This window comes from Quercus suber, unplaced genomic scaffold (genome assembly GCF_002906115.3).
Source record: "Quercus suber isolate HL8 unplaced genomic scaffold, Cork oak 2.0 scaffold_688, whole genome shotgun sequence".
Taxonomy (NCBI): Eukaryota; Viridiplantae; Streptophyta; class Magnoliopsida; order Fagales; family Fagaceae; genus Quercus; species Quercus suber.
Genome location: NW_027070129.1, coordinates 158,169 through 184,975, shown reverse-complemented (window position 1 = coordinate 184,975; position 26,807 = coordinate 158,169). Strand labels below are relative to the sequence as shown.

At 32.9% G+C, this 26,807-nt stretch overlaps 1 protein-coding gene across 1 annotated transcript; it reads right to left on the bottom strand.

Moving 5' to 3' along the window:
- Positions 1-11,463: 11,463 nt before the first annotated feature.
- Positions 11,464-12,045, bottom strand: LOC136061067 (cytochrome P450 736A117-like). Its single transcript, XM_065766177.1, has one exon. It carries the CDS (start codon positions 12,043-12,045, stop codon positions 11,464-11,466), a length of 582 nt encoding a protein of 193 aa, XP_065622249.1.
- Positions 12,046-26,807: the final 14,762 nt, after the last annotated feature.

Genomic DNA, 26,807 nt, shown 5'->3' with positions numbered 1-26,807 from the left:
CAATATTTAACTTCGCCCAACTAGCTAGTAGCTCCTGCCACTAGATTGCCTGGAGATGCTTCTTGGCCTACACCTTACCCTCTATTGCTATGGCAAAAAATTATGTTGCTTTCCGTCTGCATTGCATATANGCCCGCATGAAGATCATCAGGCCCTAGAGCTTTATACGACTTCATGGATTTCAAGGCTTCATAGATTTCAGCATCTAAAGGGATGCTAGCCACTCAACGACCTCATGTTCTAAAAGCCTACGACAATCCATCTCTAGAGTCATGTCTCTCGTGCTAAAAAGGCATTCAGTTGTATAAAGCTACAAAAACCCTCTCGAAAATATTGCTTTGTTTGCTCCAAATCATAAATCCATTCCTCATTCTCCATTTTAACGCAAGATATTCTATTGGCTGATTTATGTAAAATGGTGGAGAGGTGAAAATAAAAGGTGTTTCTTTCCTCGGCAATGAGCCAATTGGTTCTAGCTTTCATTGCCCATAGCTCCTTTCCCACTATAGAATCTGATTAAATTCAGCAGATAGTTGATCTTGCAGATTTAATAGAAAAGCATTGGGGCTATTAGCTAATGCCTTCTGGATGCCAAGAAGCCTGGCCATGAGACTCCTTTTTTTCCAAAAAATATTTCCGAAGACTTCCTTATTCCACTTCCTAGCTTTCATTGTGAACTCATAAATGGCTCTATCCAAGGAATTCTCCCTCCAAGCCCTTCGGACAAGGTCCTGAAATTCTGGATGATGATTCCACATTGGTTGAAAGCAAAAGGGTCTTTCCCACTAGTAGGGGAGGTTTAGTGATTTTCAACAACATAGAGCAATGGTCAGAATTAATGCGGGCAAGGTGAGAAACACTAGCTTCCGGAAAAAGTGTTTTCCATGAGGGAGTAGCCCAACATCTATCCAACTGCTCTTGAATCAAATTCCCTATACCTCTCTTATTCATCCACGTATATTTAGGCCCCAAGAAACCTAAATCCAATAGGTTACAGTGATCCATGTACTCTCTGTATTCTCGGAACTTTCTAACATTTAAAGAATTACCTCCAAATTTCTCACTTTCCTCAAGCACTTCATTAAAATCACCTATAAGGATCCACGACAAATCATGGTGATCAGAAACTGTTTCAGGTTTTCCCACAGAATGCACATGTTTTTAAACTTGGGACTATCATATATAGCACTTAATAACCAAGAGGAAGGCAAGGATTGTACTTGAAGGAGCGCGTGGATCTCTTGTTCAGTTAGAGAGAGCACTTCCACTTGCACCATGGAGGACTTCTAGAGCAGCCAAATTCCCCCCGCGAACCCAATGGTCTCTGACATAGCAAACCCATCAAAAGGAAGACCTTTAATAACTTCTTCATCTCTATAACCACTCACTCTTGTCTTAGTAATTACCATGACCACAGGATTGTGCCAACTAATGAGAGCAGTCACCATTTGCTTAAATTTAGGTTTAAGCACACCCTTACAATTCCAAATAATTATATTCATGATTGGATGAGGAATAGAGAATCTGTCAAATAACTCAACAGTGAAGTGATTCCCCATCACCCTCTACCTCTATCTCTCCATCAGTACCTACTTCGAGCGGATTTCCTCGGGAAAATCATCACAGCATGATTCAAAATCCCCATCTCTGCCTGGTTGGTTCTCACAAGCATGGTTCCCCTGATCACTAGCATCGAGAATTAGATGAGCTTCACCCTGTGGACATGCCCCGTCACTGCACACTCCACCAATGTGTTTCTGAGAACTTTCCTTTCCGTGATCACTGGTTCGACATCCTACACTTCGAGCTCTGTTAGTGATTCTTCCAAGAGGTAATGACTTGAGGTTTGCCCGGATTGAACAAATGTGTTGGTAGGAATCGCGGGTCTGTCCATTAGGAACCTCCACTACGGATTTGGTGTCAAGCTCCATGCTTCGTTCGTGATGGGAAGAAAGTCCGTCTTGTGACTTAACTCAGTCAGTGGAAAAAGGTTCCTTCAAGCTTGCGTCAACTCCCATTCAAACCACCCTATGATTTTGTTGGATACCTCTTGATCATGTTGATCTTTATGTCCCTGATTGGAATAATTTTCCCTTTGTAGAATATCGCCCACCTCTCTTGTGCATTCTCCATGGTCCTTGCTAGGTGCGGAGCTTCCAAACCTAAAAATAAAGGAATCCCCTGATACGCTAAGCCCCTTATTATGTGTTGTTGGGCCGGGTTGTCCTTCCTTAGGCTCTTCCCCCAGCCCACTATTGGACCTAAATTTAAAGATCCTTAAAACTGCCTTTATTACCTTGCTTCATTTCCCTCCATCTGCTGCTCTACCGTTTTTGAGTAGACGTTGGAGTCTTATCAGCCGCCCCTATTTTCGGCTATCAACATACACGCTAGCCTTGCGTTTGCTGTCCCTTCTGTCTTAGGCCTCCAACTCCCCACTCAAGGTGGCAAACCCTTCCCTATAACTGGCTAACCTGGGTTTCTGAGCTTTCTTCTTCCTCATGACCACCATCCACTGTCCATACCCATCAAGCTCATTGCTGTGAGTCTTATCTTGACTCTCATCCTTGCTCATTTGCTGTTTGTCCAAGCTATTGGACTTATCTTGCATTGCTTGAGGAGTTTCAGTCTGGGGACCTTTGATGACATGAGGGCATGCCTCCTTTCTATGCTTGATTCTTCCACATTCAAAAAACAGGGCATTGAGACCCTCATATAAAACTCTTTGAACTAGCTGCCCAATCTTCACCATTTTAATAAGTGGCTTGTCAAGGTTAACTTGAACACACAGTCTTGCGAACCTTCCTCAGGCTCCATTGGCAGTATGGGCATCTATTCCTAGGACTAGGCCTATTGCTTCTCCCATCTTCCTTAGCACTACTAGGTCATAGTATTCAATCAGCAACTCGAGGAGTCTAATCCACATTGCCACACTTGAGAACAAAGCTTCAGAAGCTTTGAATTTAGGTTCCCAGAGCCTTATAGTGAGAAACTGTTGACCAATGAACCAAGGACCTCCCTTAAGGACCTTATCAATATCCTCCTTACATTCAAGTTTAATGAGAAAGAAAACATGTCCAAGATCAATGCAATCAATGCGCCTAGATGGTTTCTAGAGCTCCCTGATCTTGGACGAGAGAAACATATATCCCAAGGACCTCCCAAAGGATTTTACAATCAGTGAAGAGGTCCAAGGAGCTCTTATTCTTTCCTTATCCTCCTTTGAGAGGGAAACCGCCATCAGAGACTATCCTTCTCCACATCAGACTCAGCCTTTTGTTCTCCTGCTTGTCCTAGACCAAAAGCCTGTTCAAACACTCCTAGAATGGCTCCCACCAACCTATCTCTATAAGACCCAAATCTCCCAGTAAAGGGATTAGATTTGTTACGCGTGTTGTCCCAATCCGAGTGATGATCTTTGAGTTTCTTATTGCTTCTGGCTAAAGAGTCAACTTCATCTGGCGAACGTTGTCTGTCTCCCATGATCTTTTTGGGGAGTTGTTTGTTTGATTCTCAATGGTGTGAATACTTAATTTCTCTCATTACTTATGCTTGAATGAGTCTATAGACGCTTTCAAAAATAAAAGTTCATAGACACATACATTTCCATAACTTGCTTAGATAAAAAAATTATGATCAATGAGCAATAAAAATGGTTTTAGAAATCATCTGTCCCACTTTTAGAGTTATACTTTATACTTTATCAATTGTAGCATACCGTGTGATTGATTTATATTTTCCTCATTTTAAACTTTGGTTATTTCATAGGGAAAAGAAAAAAAATACCTGAAAAGTTGTGATTGGTGTAGCTAAAAGTGCAATATAAAAAATGATATCATTCTTCTAGGAATGATGAAATTATCTTTTACCTCTTCAAACATGTAATTTGGACCAAATCATACTTTCCATTCAAGGGCAAAGCCAAGAGGCCAGTTGGCCCCATAGCCCCACCCAAAACCCTCCTTTTTAGAGTCATCAACAATTTGATTACTGAACATGTTAATCAAGTACAAATCTAATAAAAACAAATGAAAACCAAATGTATAAAGTATGTAATATATATATATATATATATATATCTAAAAGTAGAAGCGTATCATTTATTGTTGCTACGCTCCTGTTGATCCACATCAACGACCATGTTATCCACTCATTTTCAACATTCTTTCTCTTATTTTTTTATTCTTTTATTCTTATTAATTTTCCAACTTATTGTTATACTTTCTCTAACTTCCCCCCCCCCCCTTTACGTACCTTTTCATCTCTCCACCACTATCTTCCTTAATATCACTTTTCCTTTATCCCTTTATTTTTTTGCTTTCCTTATTCCCTTCCTCTTAGTATAAATTTACAATTCTCTTTTCCATTCTATTCATAGTTTTTTCACATAAAAAGGTTATTTCTCTCTCTTTCTCTCTCTCATTTTGTTTCCATTTTTGGTGGATTTTTTTAAATATATTTTTTGCATCTCTACTTTTGGTTGATGAATTTTTGTATTATTTGGAACTCTACGTTGGGATGATGTGATTAAGTTTTGTGTTTTTAAGTTATCATTTTTATTCTCTTTGATTTGATAGATGTTATCATATTGCATTATAAAGATAGTATATAAGAATATAATATTATTTTATTACATAACATGACTTGGATAATTTGATGTTTATTACTCTTTTTCTTTTTTACTTTTTTTTCTTCTTATATTATTTTCTATAAATGTCTTATTATTCTCTCTCACAGTCTCTCTTAAAAAGTGGTTATTTATTTCTCTCGATTTTTTATTCTTTCTTAAAACTCTACTTAATTTATATTGATGAATTATTGTGATTTTAAAAAATCTATTTTGGGTTCATATATTTTGGTGTTGTATTTTTTAGTTCCCAATTACAAGTAGTCTCTCTCTCTCTCTTTCTCTCTACAATAAAATTTGGAAAATAAACTATACATATTTAGTATAAGTTTAATATGATTTTTGATTATCATGATAATCTCTTTTATGAGAATGAATAATTTATTTAAATAAAAATTATACATACATACATACATAGATCTATATATTTATTTTATTTTGCTTAAATGTATAATCAACATGATACAATTCATTTAAAAGTAATTACGTTAAAACAAATGAATAATTTCCCTAAAAATTACATTTGTATATTCATAGCTTTTATGTCTAGAAAGACTTTCACTTAAATTTAGCCATACTGAAGTGAACTGAAATACTATATTAATGTGGCTCAACAAAAGTATAGTAACAATAAATGCTATGTTTAAATTTTAGATATTATATGAGTTTGATATATATATATATATATATTTGGATTTAGATTAGGTGCTTTCAACCCAAACATATATTTTCCCATTATGTAAGTGCACAAAAATAGATCAAAGTGGACCAAAATAAACCGAAGTGATCTAAATGGACCAAATTGGACCAATTGGAACAAAGTAGACCAAATGGATAGAATAGGACCGAATAGAAAAAAAGAGGACCGAATAAGAACGAATAGATTGAATATGACTGAAGTGGATAGAATGGACCGAATGGGGCCAACTCGGACTGATGTGGACTGAATATGACCGAAGTGGACATAATGGACTGAATAGAACCAAAGTGGACCAAAAGGATTGAATAAGACCAAAGTGGACTGAGTGGCCCGAATAGGACTGAAGTGGATCAAAGTGGACAGAATGGACCGAATAGGACGAATGTGGACCGAATAGATCAAAAAGTAAACAGAATGGACCAAATAATACCAAAGTAGACAGAATGGACCGAATATGACCGAAGTGGATAGAATAGGACCGAATAGGGCCAATGTGGACTAAATGGACCAAATTGAACCAAAGTTTATTGAAAAAGACCAAATAGAACTTTGGTAGAAAGAATGGATCGAATAGGACCAATTTGGATCAAAGAGGATAGAATGGACCGAATAGAACCAATGCGAACAAAATATGACTTTTGAATATTTATAATTTTATTGCATTTTTAGGGCTCATATTTCTAATTTCTAATGCTTATATTAGTATTTTCTTTGTATTTTGTTTAACTCAAAACTAAAGATTTTAGCCCAAGATTAATAAAATTTCATACTTTTCAACCCAAAAATTAAGGGAATTTTTTTTTTTGAGCTAAACTTGAAAAAAAAAATCGACAAAACAATCAATTTAAGGCTCAATTAGTCTAAAATGGATTGAAGTGGGACTAAAATTGACCCAGCAGATTGAATTGGATTGAGTTGACTAAATTGGACAGAATATAAATTGCTTAAATTTTTGGGAAAACAACTTATTTACAAAAAAATTTAGAGAAAAACTTATATATTATTTTTAATACAAAATAATTATTTATTCTCACACATCGCGTGGGTTTGGGACTAGTTACATTAAAAACAAGTATTCAAATTATTTATACAACAATTTATTATATTTCATAAAAATGAGTAACTATATGCACAAAAGGTTGTCAATTGTAATAATTTATATATTTTATGAGTTTAGCAATAACCAAAATTAGTTTCGCTTGAAATTTATCTAAAAGTACTAAAAATCATTAGATGAGAGTTGTAAGCAAAACTTCGACTATAAAAATTAAAACACTACTTATTAGTGTGTGTAGATATTAAACCTTAAAAAATAAACACTATATAATAGTTATACTATCATTTTATGGATAATCTAACATTGAAATTATGTTTAGTATTATTCAAATGAGTGGTGTTTTACTGTTTAAATCTTTGAATATAAATATATATGTTAGGTTCTAAGACTTTAGGAACTAAATTCGTTAGAACTTCATTTTGTATATGTTGGCAAACCATAATCAAAACAATGAGTCTAGGTTTAGGCTTGCTCAAAGTTTATTTGTTATAGTTTGAATTGAGCCGAATGCAGAAACTTATTGTGCAAAATTGCAAAGCTCGATCAATCGAAAGTAAGGCTCGATCGATCGAGAATCGTATCTGCAGAATTTGAATTAAGCCCAAACAGCAGTTCAAGCTCATTAAGGATTAGGGTTTCAGATCTAATTCTTTTAGTATATAAAAGAAACCTTAAGCACGTTTTAAAAAAGGCTTTTAGAGAGAGAGAGAGATTAGAGTGCATCTTGTGCCTCTTTTGTAGATCTAGGGTTTTGTACCCAAAAGCTCTCTAAGGTCTTTGTTGAGTTGTGTGTTAAATCTTCTGTGAGATTTGATAGGTGTTTACCTCCATACACACACATAGAGCTATCAAGATCAAGATTTGTATCAAGAACTTGATGGTGGTTTCAGTTGCTACATAAAGAACTTTCAAGAAGATCCAAAACCTTTGAGTGGAGTCTCAAAGTCACAAGTAGGAGAACTTGTGGTCGCAGTAGATCAAAAAAAGAAGTAGTTCGTGGACTCAGAGTTGTCACGTGGTTGTGGTAGTAAGTTTTCTACTCGAGGTAGTAATAGAATGCTGGTGGTCTATGTTCTATTGTAAAAACTTCAATTCTTTCATAGTGAATCTGTTTTACCTTGAGGATAGCTAGGTTAAATCCTCCCTAGGTTTTTTATCGGTTAGGTTTTTCTGGGTTATCATATCGTTGTGTTCTCTATTTTTCCACATTATTTACATGATATGATTTTATTGTGTTAACCTATAACTGAATAATTTATCTAAGTAATCACTTGATTAATTAACTAGGTTAAAAAATCTAGTTTACAGGGGTCTAATTATTTATTTGCATAACATGCCTGTGTACCTTGATTAGCTTAGATGAGCTTATTTTTCTGCACTGTGCTAGTTTTAGCTATGTAGTGCATGTTGTGTAGGAGTGTTTATAATTTTTGATCACATGATCTTGATTTTTAAGTCACATACTTTTGATTTTTAGGACAAAAAAATCTTAAAAGAAAGACATAAATAACAATCTCACCACTGTTTACTAGCCAATCATGAACATCTTAGTGCATATCGCATGATTTTGTGCTCGAGAAAGTGTAGCACATGCACAAAAAGAAAATAGGTGTAGCTTTGGAATAATAATAAAATTGGTGTGTACATTATAAGGCTAAAATAAAATAAAATAAAAAGGCAATGAAATAAATATGGTGTGTACATTATAAGGCTAAAATAAAATAAAATAAAAAGGCAATGAAATAAATATGGTGTGTACATTAAAAGGCAAAATATATATATATATATATATGTATACATGATTGCATGCTTGTTTTTTAAGAGATATGAGAGTTATATGATGTAACTCTTTAGGTGATAGTTACTTTCAAATTTATGTGATGAATAATGTAGAAATTATGGTTGATTACTATCTACATATCACCTCACATGTATGTCATGCTTTTACTAGTTGCACACATTTTACAAGTTATTCTTTGCTAAATTTAGTACACAATCTAGTTTGGCCATCCAAGATTATGTCTTCTATGGTGTTTGATGTAAATATGTTGAAGGGTTGGCAAAAATTGTGTTTTTAATGATTAAAAACCTTGTTTTGAAGTTCTAGGTTGAAAACACATGTTTTTGAAAAACATTTAAACTCATTCTCATGCATTTCATTCATGAAATTCCTTGGTTTGAGTAGTTTTTGCATAATCTTCTGCAATTTTTCAAAAAATTCAGTTTTCCAGAATTTTGATCAATCGAGTGTGACTTTCAATCAATCAAAAATTTCCAGGCTTTTCAAGTCTAGCTTCTACCTAACTCAATTAGTATTCGATCAATGCTTGACTGATCAAAACTAAAAAATTTTCAATTTCTAAGTTTTTGACCAATTTTTTTTTTGTGCATCATTTATGTTTAGGATTCACATGCATTGCATTATTTTCTGTATCTATCTTGCAATTTCACAGTCATATTTCTCATTGTTTTCACACATAACATGCATACACTTTGCTAAATTGGGTACTCAACTTGATCTAAAAATTGAGTGATTAATTTTTGAGTCCTTTGTACATTTTAGTATATCCTATTTTTTATATGTGAACTGTAGAAAATATTTTTCTTGAGAGATATGATGGATAATCAATGTGCAAATATTTTCTCCACTCATGCAACTGTTTATGGGTCACATAGTGTCAAGTTAGCATTTATTGAAGGAGAGAATATTTGTGTTTATGTGTAACCTCAATTTTTTTTAAAGTTTGGTTTGTGTGTTTTTATTTGTCCCCACCTAAATTTTTCCCAAAACTATTTTTCTCTAAACATGTTTTGTTTTTCCTATTTTTATAGGGGGAGAAAAGTTTTTTTTTAACCTTTGTTGTTCTTAGGGGGAGTTGTTGCTCTTCATAGGGGGAGTTGCCTCTATTTTCTATAGAGCTAAATTGTTTTATGTTTTCTTGATTCTATATTTTCTCTTGACTTTTGTTGTGTATGTTTTATGTTTACTCTTTGTTTGAGTTGTCTTTGTCAATACGTGACAAAAAGGGAGAGAAAAAGATGAAATGTGGCAATCTTGTTTAAAAAGATTTTTAAAATGTTTTGTTTAGGTGGAGATAAAATTTTTTTTGAAATGGGGAGAATATAAAAACTTTTTTATGAATCTAACTTAGGGGGAGAGTTAGTTTGAATATTTGTTATTTGCTTTAGTTTTTTTATTTTGGTTTACTTGTATTTTCCACACGTGTTTATGGTTTGTTTAGTGTTTTAGGAATTTACAGGTTAATTCATTTAAAGCTGTTGTCTATTCTTGCAACTGATAGTTAGTAGTTAGTTTGAATTGTAATTTGGGCAACAATGTGTAATTGGGCTGTTTTTTACTTTTAGCATTTTATCTTTTGTAATGTGTTTTGTCACGGATTGCCAAATTTGGAGATTATTAGGTTCTTAGACTTTAGGAACTAAATATATTAGAACTTCACTTTGTATATGTCGGCAAACCATGATCAAAACAATGAGTCTAGATTTAGACTTGCTCAAAGTTTAATTGTTATAGTTTGAATCAAGCTAAATGCAAAAACTTATTGTGCAAAATTGCAAAGCTCGATCGATCAAAAGTAATGCTCGATCGATCAAGCCTTACTTTCGATCGATCAAGCATTACTTGAATTAAGCCCATTAAGGATTAAGGTTTCAGATCTAATTCTTTTAGTATATAAATGAAACCCTAAGCACATTTTAAAAAAGGCTTTTAGAGAGAGATTAGAGTGCATCTTGTGCCTCTTTTGTAGATCTAGGGTTTTGTACCCAAAAGCTCTTTGAGGTCTTTGTTAAGTTGTGTGTTGAATCTTTTGTTAGATTTGAGTGGTGTTTACCTTCATACGCACACATAAAGCTATCAAGATCAAGATTTGCATCAAAAACTTGATATTGGTTTCAGTTGCTACATAAAGAACTTTCAAGAAGATCCAAAACCTTTGAGTAGAGTCTCAAAGCACAAGTAGGAGAACTTATGGTTGCAGTAGATCAAAGAAAGAAGTAGTCCGTAGACTCAAAGTTGTCACGTGGTCGTGGTAGTAAGTTTTCTACTCGAAGTAGCAATAGGATGTTAGTGGTCTAAGTTCTATTGTAAAAACTTAAATTCTTTCATAATGGATCTATTTTATCTTGAGGATAACTAGATTAAATCCTTCCCAGGTTTTTTATCATTAGGTTTTCTTGAGTTATCATATCGTTGTGTTCTTTATTTTTCTGCATTATTTACATAATATGATTTTATTGTGTTAACCTAGAACTGAATAATTTATCTAAGTAATCACTTGGTTAATTAATTAGGTTAAACAATATAGTTTATAGGGGTCTAAAAACATACAATATACGTCTATGCGTTGTGTGCATAGTATGTGTATTTGTAGGTCTACTGATGTATGGAGAGACATATATATTAGTTATAAGTTTTAGCCCTTGAAGTCAATTTCTAGCTACGGTACTAATTCCCATGCAAAGCTCTTCAATCCCAAAAATGAGGATGAGATGCACAAACACATGAGAGAGAGGGAGAGAGAGAAAGAAAGTTGCTTACCAGGATTACGGTTTTAATGCCAACTCTATCAATGGGGAAACTGATTACGTTTTTCTTTTGAATCCAAAGCAAAACGTCCACAAAGTCATTTGGGCAGCCCATTTATTTTTTGCGTTTGCGTTTTTTCCTTTTTTTTTTTTTTTTTTTTTTAAAAAAAAAAAAAAAAAAAAAAAAAAAAAAAAAAAAAAAAAAAAAAAAAATTGCTTTCAGCCGTATAAATTCACCTTTTCAACTGTAAATGCACTGTTCACGGTACTGTGCGGCTACTGTTCAATAAACAGTAGTCGCACTTGTTGACTTTTGTCAATGAACAGTACATTTGTGTACTGTTCACAGACCCACAATTTTCATTTTTCAACAATTTTTTTATTAAAAATGGGTCCCACGATACTATTCACACATTTAAAAATTATTTTGCTACAGTATTTTCAGTTTTCAGTTTTCAGCTTTCAGCTGTATCCAAACGGGCCCTAAGAGCGTGATCATGACCCTCTTTCCTCTCAAAGTTTAGATGCTCTTCAATTACTCCTAGAAAACTCCTCTAGAAGCTCCTTAAACTCCCTTCCACCTTCCCCTTCACCATATATCTTTCCCAAGGCCACCCTACATATCGCATCATTAGTGAGCTTTGCTAACACCTCGCTTAAATTCACAGATGAAGATGAATCATAACACTGTTTGATTTTCTCTATCATTAGGGAAGTTTCCTTCTCTCTCACATAGTGAAAGGACTGAACCCTTTTGTTACTCAAAAGATGTAGCACAAGAGTGCTTTTCATTTGCCTCCAGTACTCGCCATAGGGAGCCATTGCTACATCTTTGTAATTGTACATTAGTTTACCAAACATGCTTGGTTTGGGCCGGTTTGCAAACTTGAGGTCTTGCTTCTTCATGATCTCTTCGGCAGCATCAGCAGATGAGACAAGGAGGATAGGTACGCTGCCAAAGTGAAGCAGCATGAGAGGCCATGGCGTTGAGCTAAGGTTTGGAGTGAACGGTGAGGCTGCAAGCCAAGCTGGTGAAGGTTTCCAATGATGGGTAGCTTTGATGGTGAAGGTGGTGAGTTTTTTTTGGTGTTTCTGTTTCGAAGGAAGGACCATTTGAATAGGAGTATGAAGATGAAGGCCAAGATGGTTATAACAAAGGGTTGGAGCAACATGGATGTTACATTTGGCACTATAAATTGCAGGAAATTTGACATTTTTCTTCTCTCTTTTCCGGGCAAGTTTGTGCTTCTTTTGGATGTTTAAGTTTATGGTGTTGATGTTCCACAATCTTTCAACTTTTAAATATGAACTATGCCAGTGCCACAAAAAGTGGCCCAATTACACAAATTGTGCCATTTTATTTAAGGACCAGCGTAACTCTTTAAATATATCAAACAGCTTTGGATACTCACGTCATGCCCAATCACCCCAAGAATAGTTTGAACATGAAGATGAATAAAAGTCAACAAATGGCTTATGTTAAACTTCAATTCATGAGGTTCGAACGCGAGAGTTGCATCCTAGATGACATCAAATTCAAATAAGGAAACTACGGTTGCTAGACACGTATAGTGAAAAGAAATAAAATAAAGGCTAAGCATGAATCATGGAAAGTCAACCTTCGAACGGAGAGAATCTTGGAACAATATATGCTTTTACAAAAAAAAAAAAAAAAAAAAAAAAAAAAAAAAAAAAAAAAAAATAAGGGCTATGAATATAATCAATTAACATTGCCTCCGCTTATCACAAAAAATAAATAAATAAATAAATAAAAATAAAAATTTAACAACCACCGGGCCTTATGGTCTGGTGGTGGTCCCGATACCATGTGTCCCTATGAGCTCGGGATTTTATCCTCACAATTACCAAGCAAAAAAAGAAAAAAACATTTAACATTACCTCTTTCTCTATCCGGATATCCCTCACGATAGCAGAGCGCTAGAGCACATATTCCAAAAAATGTTTTGATTATGGCTTTAGTTTACTCTACTAAAAGTACGAAACCCTGTCCTGCTTGGTTTTGGAGTTATACACAAATAAACCAAGTCCTAGTTGTATTTGGATGCATTATCCGACTTTGTTAATATATATATATATATATATACACTATGTTACAGCTTAGTTATTAGAATTGTAGCGTGTTGAGAAAGTGTAGTGCTACAAGATTAGTGCGAATACAATAGGGTACTTTATTCTTTGTATGAGAGTGTCAAGTGTGTATTTAGGAAATAGGTCTTGGGTCTATTAATTTCTTCTTTCCTCTTTAATCTTGCATAAGTGGGTTTATTTTCACAACAATAATTTAATATTCCAGCTTCTTTATGCTCTCTCTTTCTGTAAGTATGTTTTGGCCAAAAATGTTGTTTTCTTGTATTGTTACACCATTTCTTCAATTAGCTGCTATTTCTTGCCACAGGCAATAAAAGGTTGAGGTTGGTGGTGGCTGTACAGGAAGATCATCCAATCTTCACATGCCAAATATGCGTATAGCTCATGCAATCAAACTAGAATTCAACTATAATAGCAACTTTGTGCACCATTTTTTATGATGACAAATACATCGAAACCCAAATTGACAACAAGTTGTCAAACATTAAATGTCCTATATTTATTTATAACGCATGAATTGCATGTTTAAATAGAATTAATATAAATAAAACTTAGTATCGGAAATATTCTATATCTATGTTTGCTACCTCACTTTAAAGGCTTCACAACATCATTATTTTATTTAATTGATTTTTAAACCAAATTTTATCACTACATACGTGTTTCTCTTATATTTTTGTTGTGTACTTCGGTCCACTTTGGTCTCACTTGGTCTATTTTTGTCCACTTTGGTCATATTTGATCCACTTCAGTCTTATTTGGTCGATATTGATTCTATTTGGTCCACTTTGGTCCTATTCGGTCCACATTGGTCATATACGATCCAATTTGATCTTGGTCAATTTTGGTTCCATTTGGTCCATTTTTCCACTTGGTCCTATTTGGTCTTATTTAGTCCACTTTGGTCTTTTTTTCTCTACTTTGGTCCTATTGAGTCCTTCCAATCCTTTTCGGTCCACATTGGTCCAATTTGGTCCCATTCTATTATATCTAATTTGGTCCAATTCGGTCCACATTGGCCCTATTTAGTCCATTCAATCCATATTGAGTTAAGCACCCACATAACTCTTTAAGTGAATTATGCTAGCAATACAACCTTTGGCACAACTGTATCACAACTCGCCACATAGCGAGTTGTCACTACAAAAAACTGGTCCTATAGTGGCGTTTGTGAAACGCCACTATAGGTACTAAAAACGCCACTATAGGCCCATTTTGGCTATAGTGGCGTTTTCTATAGTGGCGTTTGTAAACGCCACTATTGTACCGCCATTATAGACCTATAATGGCGTTTTACAAAAACGCCACTATATGACTGCCCTATAGTGGCGTTTGCAAACGCCACTATAGGACCACCTGCAAACGCTATTATAGACCAATTTTTTATTTTTGAAAAAGGTTATAGCTTTTTTAAAAATAAAAAAAATTAGTCTATAGTGGCGTTTGTAAACGCCACTATAAGTATAAAGTGACGGAACAATAGTGGCGTTCTTGAAACGCCACTATAGCCAAACCACCGCCAAAAAAAATTTTGATTACCAAAAAATTAATTTTTGATAATCAAAAGAATTTTTTTTACGTGAAAAAGTTTTTTTTTTTAATTGAATTAAGATTGTAATTAAATTAAATGATACAAAATGAAACAAAATACGTTCAGCAAATTACAAATCCAAATCTAAAAAAATACAAATTCAAAAAAATACAAAATACAAACACTATAGTTTGTGTTTACGGATTGATTTTTTTTTTTTTTTTTTAAGGAATATTTTGGAATATGCTATAGAATATTCTAGGAATATTCTATGGCATATTCCTAGCTAGAACATATCACACCTTTTTTTTTTACGGATTATTTTTTTTTTTTTTTTTTTTTAAGAATAGTTTGAAACATACCGTAAAATATTTTTACAACAATATTTTTATAACAAATTTTAAATTGTAGGTTGTAATTGGTTTTTATTGTTGGGTTAAAAAAGCAATCTTAGTGCTAAATTCAAATTTGAACTAATAACAATTAATTACCCATGATTTGTTGTAAAAATGTTGTTAAAATGTAGTGAAATTTGTTGTGAAAATATTATATTTTTTTTAAGAACCTATAGTGGCGTTTGCCAAACGCCACTATAGGTTGTACACTTACAGGGCCTATGGTGGCGTTTGACAAACGCCACTATAGGTGCACACTTACAAGGGCCTATAGTGGCGTTTGTCAAACGCCACTACAGGAAGGCCTATAGTGGCGTTTGTCAAACAAACGCCACTATAGGTCTATTATAATTATAAAAGAAATTAAACCTAGCCGAAAAAAAAATTTAAAAAAAAGTAAAAAAAAAAAAGGTGCCTATAGCAGCGTTTGTAAGACCATGGGAAACGCCATTATAGGTCGGACCTATAGTGGCGTTTTTAAAAACGTTGCTATAAGCCCTTAAAAACGCTGCTATAGAGTACCTATAGTAGCGTTTATATAAAACGCCATTATAGGACTTGCTGAACGCCGCTATAGGGTGCCTATAGTGGCGTTTATATAAAACGCCACTATAGGGTACCTATAGTGGCGTTTTTGACAAACGCCACTAAAAAAACGCCACTATAGGCCAAGTTTTTTGTAGTGTGTGATTAGTAAAGGTGTGTTAGTGGGCCATATGGAGAAACACCCTTACTAATCATAACTTACTATATGTAGCATAAAATTATGCCAAAAGTTGTATCCCTAGCATAATTCCTCTTTAAATATATCATACAGCTTTGGATACTCACGTCATGCCCAACCACCCGAAGAATAGTTTGAACATGAATATGAATAAAAGTCAGCAAATGGCTTATGTTAAACTTCAATTCATGAGGTACGAACGCGACAGTTGCATCCTAGATGACATCAAATTCAAATAAGGAACTACGGATGCTAGACACGTATAGTGAAAAGAAGTCAATTAAATGCTGGGTATGAAAAGCTTAAACGCTAGAAGTTAAAACACGATGTGTGAGAGAGAGTCCTTCAAACGGAGAGAATCATGGAACAACATATGCTTTTTCAAAAGAAAACAAAAAGAACATAAAAGGAGGGGCTATGAATAAAATGAATTAACATTGCCTCTTTGAAGCCCATATTCCAAAAAATGCTTTAAATATGGCTTTAGTTTACTCTAGTGAAAGTAGGAAACCCTATCCTGCTTGGTTTTGGAGTTATACATCACGACACAAATAAACCAAGTCCTTAGGATACATTATCCGACTTAAAAAAAAAAAAAAAAAAAAAAAAAAAAGGGAGAGAGTTTCTACCAACCAACACCAATTAGCTTTTGGTATATGCGTGGATTGAATCTCAGATCTCTTATACAACCATCAAAGACTTTACCAGTTGAGCTAACTAGAACCCACTATCCAACTTTGTAAGTATATATATATATATATATATACACTTAGGTTAGTTCAATGCACTTAGAGTCTAAGACGAAAATTAAATTGAGACCTTTTATATATTTTAATATGATTTTTTTAAAGAAATAATTTAAATATTACTTAAAATCTATCCTCTTATTTTAAACGTAAAATTACTAATTAACATAAATATATTTTTTAAGAAATTTTGTAGAATAAAAAATTTTGATAGAACTTTTCACATCTGTTGATGTGGCAAATTAATAGAGGTTGGGCAGGCTGAATGGTAGAGCAAGAGATGCGGTCGCCTAAGGCCCTAAGTAAAAAAATAAGCCCCCAAATGTTGTGAAATTTTAAAGTACTAACAAGTGTATAAACCATATCGAAGTATAGTTTGACAAGGACAAGGTCGAACCCACAGAGACTTGAATGAAGGTAGGAAAATTAATTAAACCTTAACCAAATTAATCCTAATCTAGCTTAATAAAAATTGGTTGTTTGAATTTAAATATACTAAGCAAATAGTTAAACTAAGCAAAGATATAATATAAAGCAGCAAAGAGATGTAAACAATCTAGAGAAAGGTATTAAGGTTTTGAAATCCGCCTTGTAAGTCATATCAACATATATTTATGATTATTAATTTTTCCCAATTGCTACATGATAATCTAGAAATCAATCTTGTTATCATGGAAAATATTATCATTAAAACTTTTATTTAAATATCTAAAGCATGCTCTTCTTCGCTTCCTAGGTATAAAATCAAATCATCAATTGTATCTATAGCCAAACAAATCATAAGAGATATCCAATTTTAAAATCAAGAAATAATAAACCAAGTATTCAATTAATTAAGACAAATCCTAAGTCATGATAAAAACATNAAAAAAAAAAAAAAAAAAAAAAAAAAAAGGGAGAGAGTTTCTACCAACCAACACCAATTAGCTTTTGGTATATGCGTGGATTGAATCTCAGATCTCTTATACAACCATCAAAGACTTTACCAGTTGAGCTAACTAGAACCCACTATCCAACTTTGTAAGTATATATATATATATATATACACTTAGGTTAGTTCAATGCACTTAGAGTCTAAGACGAAAATTAAATTGAGACCTTTTATATATTTTAATATGATTTTTTTAAAGAAATAATTTAAATATTACTTAAAATCTATCCTCTTATTTTAAACGTAAAATTACTAATTAACATAAATATATTTTTTAAGAAATTTTGTAGAATAAAAAATTTTGATAGAACTTTTCACATCTGTTGATGTGGCAAATTAATAGAGGTTGGGCAGGCTGAATGGTAGAGCAAGAGATGCGGTCGCCTAAGGCCCTAAGTAAAAAAATAAGCCCCCAAATGTTGTGAAATTTTAAAGTACTAACAAGTGTATAAACCATATCGAAGTATAGTTTGACAAGGACAAGGTCGAACCCACAGAGACTTGAATGAAGGTAGGAAAATTAATTAAACCTTAACCAAATTAATCCTAATCTAGCTTAATAAAAATTGGTTGTTTGAATTTAAATATACTAAGCAAATAGTTAAACTAAGCAAAGATATAATATAAAGCAGCAAAGAGATGTAAACAATCTAGAGAAAGGTATTAAGGTTTTGAAATCCGCCTTGTAAGTCATATCAACATATATTTATGATTATTAATTTTTCCCAATTGCTACATGATAATCTAGAAATCAATCTTGTTATCATGGAAAATATTATCATTAAAACTTTTATTTAAATATCTAAAGCATGCTCTTCTTCGCTTCCTAGGTATAAAATCAAATCATCAATTGTATCTATAGCCAAACAAATCATAAGAGATATCCAATTTTAAAATCAAGAAATAATAAACCAAGTATTCAATTAATTAAGACAAATCCTAAGTCATGATAAAAACATGATAGAATTTGTTAGGTTCTAAAACTTTAGGATCTAAATATATTAGAACTTCAATGTGTAATGTTGGCAAACTATGATCAAAACTTAGAGTCTAGATTTAGGCTGCTTAAAGTGTGCTTATGTGTAAAGTTGGAATTGAGTAATTGTAGGAAATTACTATTTAATTTCTGCAAGGCTCGATCGATCGAAAATTGGACTCAATCCAAGCTCATATGACGTGTAGAGTTTTATATTTTGCTTCAAGTATAAAAGGAAAAACCCTACCCACGTTTTAGTTGTTGTTGATATGCTATGTGTGTGAATCTTCTGTGAGATCTAGAGGTGTTTACCTTCATACACACTTAGGGTTATCAAGATCAAGATTGTTGTCAAGAACTTAATGATCACTTCGGTTACTGTTTCAAGAGCTTAAAGAAAACACAAGTGGGAGTACTTATGGTTATTGTGGATCAAGGAAAGAAGTAATCCGTGGACTTAGAGTTGTCACGTGGTCATGATAGTAAGTTTTCTACACGAGATAGCAATAGGATGTTAGTGGTCTAAGTCTTATTGTAAAACTTCAATTTTTTCATAGTGAATTTGGTTTACCTTGAGGATAGGTAGGTTAAATTCTCCCCAGGTTTTTTACCAGTTTAGTTTTCTTGGGTTATCATATTGTTGTATTATTTACTTTTCCGCATTGTTCACATGATATGATTTGAATGTGTTTAACCTATATCTTATTAATGAACTTGTTAATCAACTTGGTTTAATATTAAGTGAAACAACTTGTGTTTTAAGGGATCTAAAAACGTACATAACTCATATCTAGAATCTCATCTTAGTCAATTAATATGAAAAAAGAACAATTTAAATAATTAAAGAACAACTATTTCAGAAAAAATCAAATCACATAAATATTACTGATAATCCTTAATAAGGTTTCATCCTCAACCCTAATTATAAATTTAGTTACTCATGGTAACTGAAATAAAACACAAGAATTAAATACCATGCATTAAACTAGAAAAATAAAATAGAGAAAGAAATAGTCACAATGCTATCATAGAGAAAAACTACAGAGAAGCCACATGCGATACTGCCTCTTGCTCCAATTTTCTATTTTGCATCACAGCCCTAGTTGTAGCCTTCCAAAATTTTTCCCTAAATAGCCTTTAAATAGGTCAAGGAATCCTATTACAAGTTGAATTCCCGTTTGGAGAAAATCCCAATTTTTTAGGCTTCACTTAACCGATGATTTTAGCCCATTTTACGTCCGATTTCAGACTTTTGATAAACTATAAAGTTGTAGCCCTTTAAGGTAAATTTCTAGCCCAACTTGAATCATCTCGATTGGACATTTGAGCCAAAAGTTATGCTAAACATACTAACTGATGTGCAGGTTGGAATCCTAATCCGAATTGGACTTGGATTTGGTGCAAATTTCCTTTGATTCCTTGCTCCAATTGGACTTAAATTTAATTGGGTTAACCTTCTTTAACTTTATCATGGCCCTTGTAAAAGTAAAGTCTACTAGTTTTCTTCTTTGTACAAATTAACTTATTTAATTCAATTTTCCTACAAAAGACAAATTCACACAATAGGATTCAATTAAGCACAAAATTGATTATTCAACATTATTTCAAAACCAAACATAAAATGCATAAATTAACTCAAAATAAGTATGATAATACTTTCTAATAATGATATAAATATGCAAAATTAAGCTATTATCAATGCACATCACCAATTTTTAACAAATAAATAAAATAATATTTTTTCTAGATGAAAAAAAAAAATAAAGAAAAATGCAACGTTCACAATATTTTTTACAACACTTTTACAACTAATGCTAAGTAGCAGGTTGTCACAGCCTGTAATTGATGGCAAAAAAATAATTATAGTGATATTTTTAAATAGAAAACAAAAAGCAACTTAAAACCTAGGATTTGTTGTAAAAAATATTGTGAATGTTGCACTTCTAAAATATATATATATTAATAATAAGAGTTTAGTTAATATATATATATATATATTAATAAGAGTTTATTTAGCAAACTTTTACTAGTTCTCATCTAAGTCTACCACTAACACTGCTATTTTACTTATTACTATCAATCTGTTACATCAACAACAAAAATGAAAAATTTTGTCAAATTTTTTCTGTCTATAAATTTCTATAAAAAGAAAAAAATTCTACTTAATTCATGTTAATTAGTAGTAATTTTGTATCTAAAACAAGATAATCAATTTTCTCCTTAGGCCCCCAAATGCATAAAGTTGCCCCTGAATAGAGGTAAGTAAAAAAGTGATGTTTCCTCAACAACAACAACAGCAGCAACCAAAAAAAAAAAAAAGATGTTATTGGTAGACCTAGTTAGATGAAAACTAGCAAAAATTTGTCAACTGAACTGTTGAAAATTTTTTTGTGTATTGCTCTTTTTTTTTTTTTTTTTTTTTAGAAGTGCTACATTTACAACATTTTCACAATAAATTCTAAATCCTAAGTTATTACTAGTTCTAATTTAAATTCACCATTGAAATTACTTTTTTGACCACCAATAACAATCAGTAACAACCAATTATTTAGGATTTATTTTGAAAGTATTGTAAAAAATATTATGGACGTAACATTTTTTATTTTTATAAAAATATATTATTTTATTCATTGGCTAATACTTTGGCTTAATTAATTAATATTATTACAATAAAGAAATAATTACATTGATTAAAATTAAGGGGTTTTTTTTTTTTTAATTAACTTGGGGGCCTTAGGCAACTTGCTTATACTGTAGAGCAATGATGCATCTCAATTTGAATTCCACAAAAATATTTGAATATCTGACTAATAATTGTTGTGATGTGGCTTGACTTGGCACAATTGGCAAAGTCGGTGCCTTTAGTTTACTCTAGTGGAACTAGGAAACTACGTCCTACTTAGTTTTGGAATTATACATCACGGCACAAATAAATCAAGTCCTAGTAGTCTTAGGATCCATTAGCCGACTTTGTTAGTGTGTATATATATATATATATATATACACTATATGTTACAGCTTGGTTATTAGAATTGTAGTGTGTTGAGAAAGTGCAGTGCCACAAGACAAGTGCAAATACAATAAGGTGCTTTATTAAAAAGTATTAAAAAACCTTGAAAAAAATTATTTTAAGAGTCCAATTGACCTTCAAAACATATACCATCGAAAAAGAAATTTTAAAAGCCTTCATGACCCTTAAAACAAGTGCTCTAATCTTATTTTGAAGGTCAAGAGACCCTTAAATAACCTTTTACCAAGGTTTAAAAGATTTATATTTACAACCCTTGATAAATAAAGTTATTTAAGGGGTCTCTTGACCTTTAAAATAAGATTTTATTTTATTTAAAAAAAAAAAACGTAATCATGCACAAAAAATATATATATATATATACACACACAAAAATTCACAATTGTTGAGATGATATGCTATGATATTGATATATAGCAAAAGTGGTATATTGCTACAATTACACCTTCTTTGATCTCTAAACTCAAACCTACAAATTAACAGATTAGGGGCTGCATACAAACTGCCGATATGTCAATTATTATTTAAGAGAAACCATATCAACAACCACAATTTGTACAAAGACCAAATCTATCCAAAAGTTAAAAGTTTTGATACATTTTATTCTTCATCATCATCTCCAAAGCAAGAAGTTATCAACTAGTACAATTGAACATTTCAGCCATTATGGTTGCCCTCAAGTTTCTGAAAAAAAGAGAATGATACCAAAAGTTTGTTAATTTCCCAACAAATATATCTACACACCTTTCCACAATATCAAATTCAAGATACCCACAATTTCAAGAATGCTGATTCAATATCAAATTCAAGATACCCACAATTTCATTTAATCGTGATTAAAGTAACGTCATTCACCAAAAAGAAGAAAACTTGAAAGAGAAGAATACCAATACTCCATGGAAAAGGATATTCCAATCCCACACCCAATAGAAACCCAACTTTCTTGTTTGCGGTTTGGTCAGTGTTACTAAAAAAAACCACAAGCTCTCCTATTGAATTTTTAATCCTCAGTTACTGAAAACCTTGTCCTGTTGTTGACAATGACAAAATTGAGTAGCATTTCGGGCAGCAGTTAGATTTTTCTCATAACTTTGAGAAAAGGGAAAAAGTAAAAGAATCTGCAAAAAAGCTTGCAATAGAAGCAGGGTAACATGCCTACACCAAAGTAATTATGTACTATGTAGTAACTAACTCAACTGCTAAATGCTAGTAATTAGGACAAGGGCATGGCATGGCCTCATGGGTCCCCTCCTTAATTTCAGACAGAAAAAAGGCGTCTGTTTTCGCATCTAGAAAAGAAAATTGCCACCCTTTTGACTTAGACTCCAATGCTAATGTGTTCTAGTAGAAAAGATTAATAGGTGCCTCCCTTGTTAGACATTGTCATGAAATGCACATGCAGTGTGCACTATATGCATCATCATGGTGTATATAGTGCACCATGATGATGCAACTAAAATGGGATACACACAATCAAAATGACGTACAGCACAATCAAAATGAACATACCAAAATTCCAAATTCACTCGTATGATCTCATTTCATTTAATCGGTTAACCCCATGACCATCAAAACTTTGAACTCCCATTTTGAAGAAAGATGATATAGCATCAGAAATAGACCAACAAATACAGGAAGGTAAGATATGGGATACCATTTTAATAAAGTCATAAAATGGAGTAAGAGTTGATGTGCTGAGTCAATAGCTTTTTTAACAATAATCAAAAGAATAACTCTCCTTATAATTTCTTCTCTTTCCAAGCATGCCACATGCATTAGATGTCATTATGTTGACAATCCAAGACAAGGCAACCATATAATGCTAGATGAGCTTAGTAGGAGAAAATTTTCAGGGGTGATTTAAATGGACAGTACAAAGAAAGTAAGAAACTCATATGACAAATGACAGTTACTGCAAAAGATACAAAGGCATTATCAAAGAAACCTCATAAAAAAGATCAAGAGGAACTAGCTCTAATAATAATGCATCGTCATGATTGGTGTGAAAAAAATATGGAATCCCAATTAACTCCATCATGGGCCAGATGACAAATCATCAAAAAATATTGTTAAGAAAGCAATTGAAAATCTCAACCCCAAGGGAGGAATGAACCAACCAAACAGTAACAATTTGGGTCCGTTTGTTTTGGTGGTAAATGAAATCATTTACCACCTGACCCATGTGTTTGGAAAGCAAAGGAAAATCCAATTTCCGAAAAATATGCCTTATCTTTGACCAAATTTTCACCTTTGACCCGGAAATGGTTTTACGCTTCTATTTTACCTTCAAACCATTTCCGGGTCTCACACAACAACGCAGAAAAGAAAAGAGAGCCGCTGCACTTGAGTGAGAACGAAAACCAGCAACAAAACGAACAACAGCCAAGAACGCAAAAAAAAAAAAAGAGAAACCCAGAACGCAGCAGTCCGATCCACTTTTTTTTTTTTTTTTTTTTTTTTTTTTTTTTTTTAAAGAGAAACCCAGAACAACCTCCGATCCACCAAAAAAAAAGAGAAACCCAGAACGTAGCAAGAACCCAGCAAGAACGCAGTCCAATCCAGTCCCAGAACCCAGTCCGATCCAGTTGCAGAACCCAGTCCGATCGACGCAGTCCGATCCACTCCAAGAACCTAGTCCGATCCGATTCAGTCCTAGAACCCAGTCCGATCCACACAGCGAGAAAGAAGCTCCGATCGCTCTGCCTCCACGCATCGAGCTCCAGATCACTCTGCCTCCACGCATCGATCGAGCTCCGATCGCTCCGATTAAGCTCCAGATCGCTCCGATCGCTCTGCCTCCACGCATCGATCGAGCTCCAGATCGTTGTTGTTGTTGTTTTTTTTTTTTTTTGGATGAACGGATTGTTGTTGCCAGAATTTATTGTGGTTGTTGTTGTTGCCGAAATTTGTTGTTGAATTGGGTGTGATGTTGAAATTTTTTGTAATAAAATTTGTTTGGATGTTGAGAAAATGTGAAAAATTTTCCGGAAAATAGCATTTTTAGAATACATCCAAACACATGAAAATATTTTCCACAACAATTTTCATAATTCAACCAAACACTTAAAAATATTTTCCTTTTTCGGAAAATAGCATTTCCGGAAAATATGTATTTTCCAGAAAACATTTTACACGAAACAAACACAGCCAAAAATTGGAAAAGTGATCCCAAGAAAATCTGAAAATAGGCAAGGAAAGTAAAACATCCCAAAAGCATATTGCAACGCTTCAAGTGGAAACTACAAGTAAGGAGGTTTAGACCATCGCAGAGTGCTTATAAATATAAAGCAATAGATAATTCATAAATTAACTAGAGCATGAAGCGTCATATAGTCTCCTACAGACCAATGCTTGCACTCAATTTTTGACAATATCAAATAATTATATAAACACACCAAAATGAACACACAATCAAAATGAACACACCAAAATTCCAAACACACTCGTAGTGATTTAGGAGAGGTATTTTAGATACATAAACTCCCATTATGAACTTTGAACTCCCAAAATGCAGTATCAAAATGAACACACCAAAATTCCAAACACACCAAAATACCTCAGTCAACCGACTGCAACAATCACACACACCACACATTAAACACAAAAACAGCACACATATAGACATGACAACTGAAAAATACAAGAAGCTTACTAAATTTCTCTGATATACACTGCCTCTGATGTAACTAATATTGAATATAGCAATTTGAAGCTGATTCCTCGTCTGTTTCAAATTTCAATTAGCATAACACAACCATTAAATTTCTCAATCTTAAATCTCTACGATCTAGCAAAAAATTAAATGAGAAATAATTTCCATTTGTTTTAACCAAATTTTACATGGAGTACTCGAAACAGAGTAGAAGTAACGAAAAATAATTCTATGGATTTTCTAAAAGAAAATTGAATCTGATCACATAAACAAGGAAAATATGCTCAGATGTAAATTTCTGCTAAAGAAATTCAAATGCGATTGTCCGTAATTGAAGTTGAAAGACAAAAAATCGGAATAATGATGATGATTACCAGAAGAAGTGAGTCCTGCTCAGTGATTTTAGCTTTTACAACCTGAGGAAAACGATTACGATACAATGATTTTAGCTCAGTTTTCTGAGAAATCTAAAATAAAAATCAAGGGGAAATCGATTAAAAGTTATTAAGAGCTGAGAAATTAGGGTTTGTGATTCGTACCTAACCGGAGCTGAGAAACACAATGCCAATCGGAGCTGTGCAATTACGTACCTAATCGATGATCGTCGAGCTCTATGAAATTTCCATTTGAGCTATGAAGCATGGGTGCGTTTCGAGACTCGAGTGCGGGTGCGAGTGCGGGTGCGGAACTCGGCAATTTTTTAAAAAGGTGGGTGCGGGTGCGGCGGGACTCGGCAATTAAAAAATTATTAAAAATATATTTATTTATATATTTTATATATTACTAAGCATGTTTTTTATATAATAATAATAATAATAATAATAATAATAATAATAATAATAATAGAGAACTCATATATAATAATAATCCTTCAAACATGTAATTTGGACATAATCATACTTCCCATTCAAGGGCAGAGCCAAGAGGCCAGTTGCCACCCTTAGCCCCACCAAAAACCCTTCTTTTAGTGTCATTCAACAACTTGATTACTAAACATCATAATCAAGTACAAATCTTTAAAAAAAAAAAAAATGAAAACCAAATGTATAAAGCATGTAATTACATTTAAAACCTAGCACCCTCTGTGACCGTGACTCATCTAATCGATCGGATCTGGCGCTTGGGCAGGGAGAACCATTATATATATATATATATATAAACCTTTACCTTTCAAAAGTGTTTAAGTATTAAAATTATTTATACAGTAATGTATTATATTTCCTAAAATGAGTAAGTATATGCAAAAATGGTTGTAAACTGTAATAATTTATACATTTTATGAGTTTAGTAATAAGTCGATAACCATAATGAATTTCGCTTGAAATTAAAGTACTAAAAATCATTACATGACAATTATAAGCAAAACTTTGACTATGAAAAATTAAAACACAACTTATTAGTGTGTGTATATATTAAACCTTAACAAATAAACACTATATAATAGTTATACTATCATTTTATGGGTAATCTAACATTGAAATGATGTTTAATATTATTCAAATGAGTGGTATTTTACTGTTCAAATCTTTGAATAATAAAAAAAAATATATATATATATATATATATGTCTATGCATTGTGCCCGCGCGTAGTGGGTGTATTTATATGTCTACTGATGTGTATATATATTAGTTACAAGTTTTAGCCCTTAAAGTTAAATTCTGGCTATGCCACTTACTCCTATGCGAAATTTATCAATCCCAAAAATAAGTATGAGATGTACATGAGAGAGAGAGAGAGAGAGAGTTGCTTACTAGGATTAGAGCTTTAATGCTAACTCTATC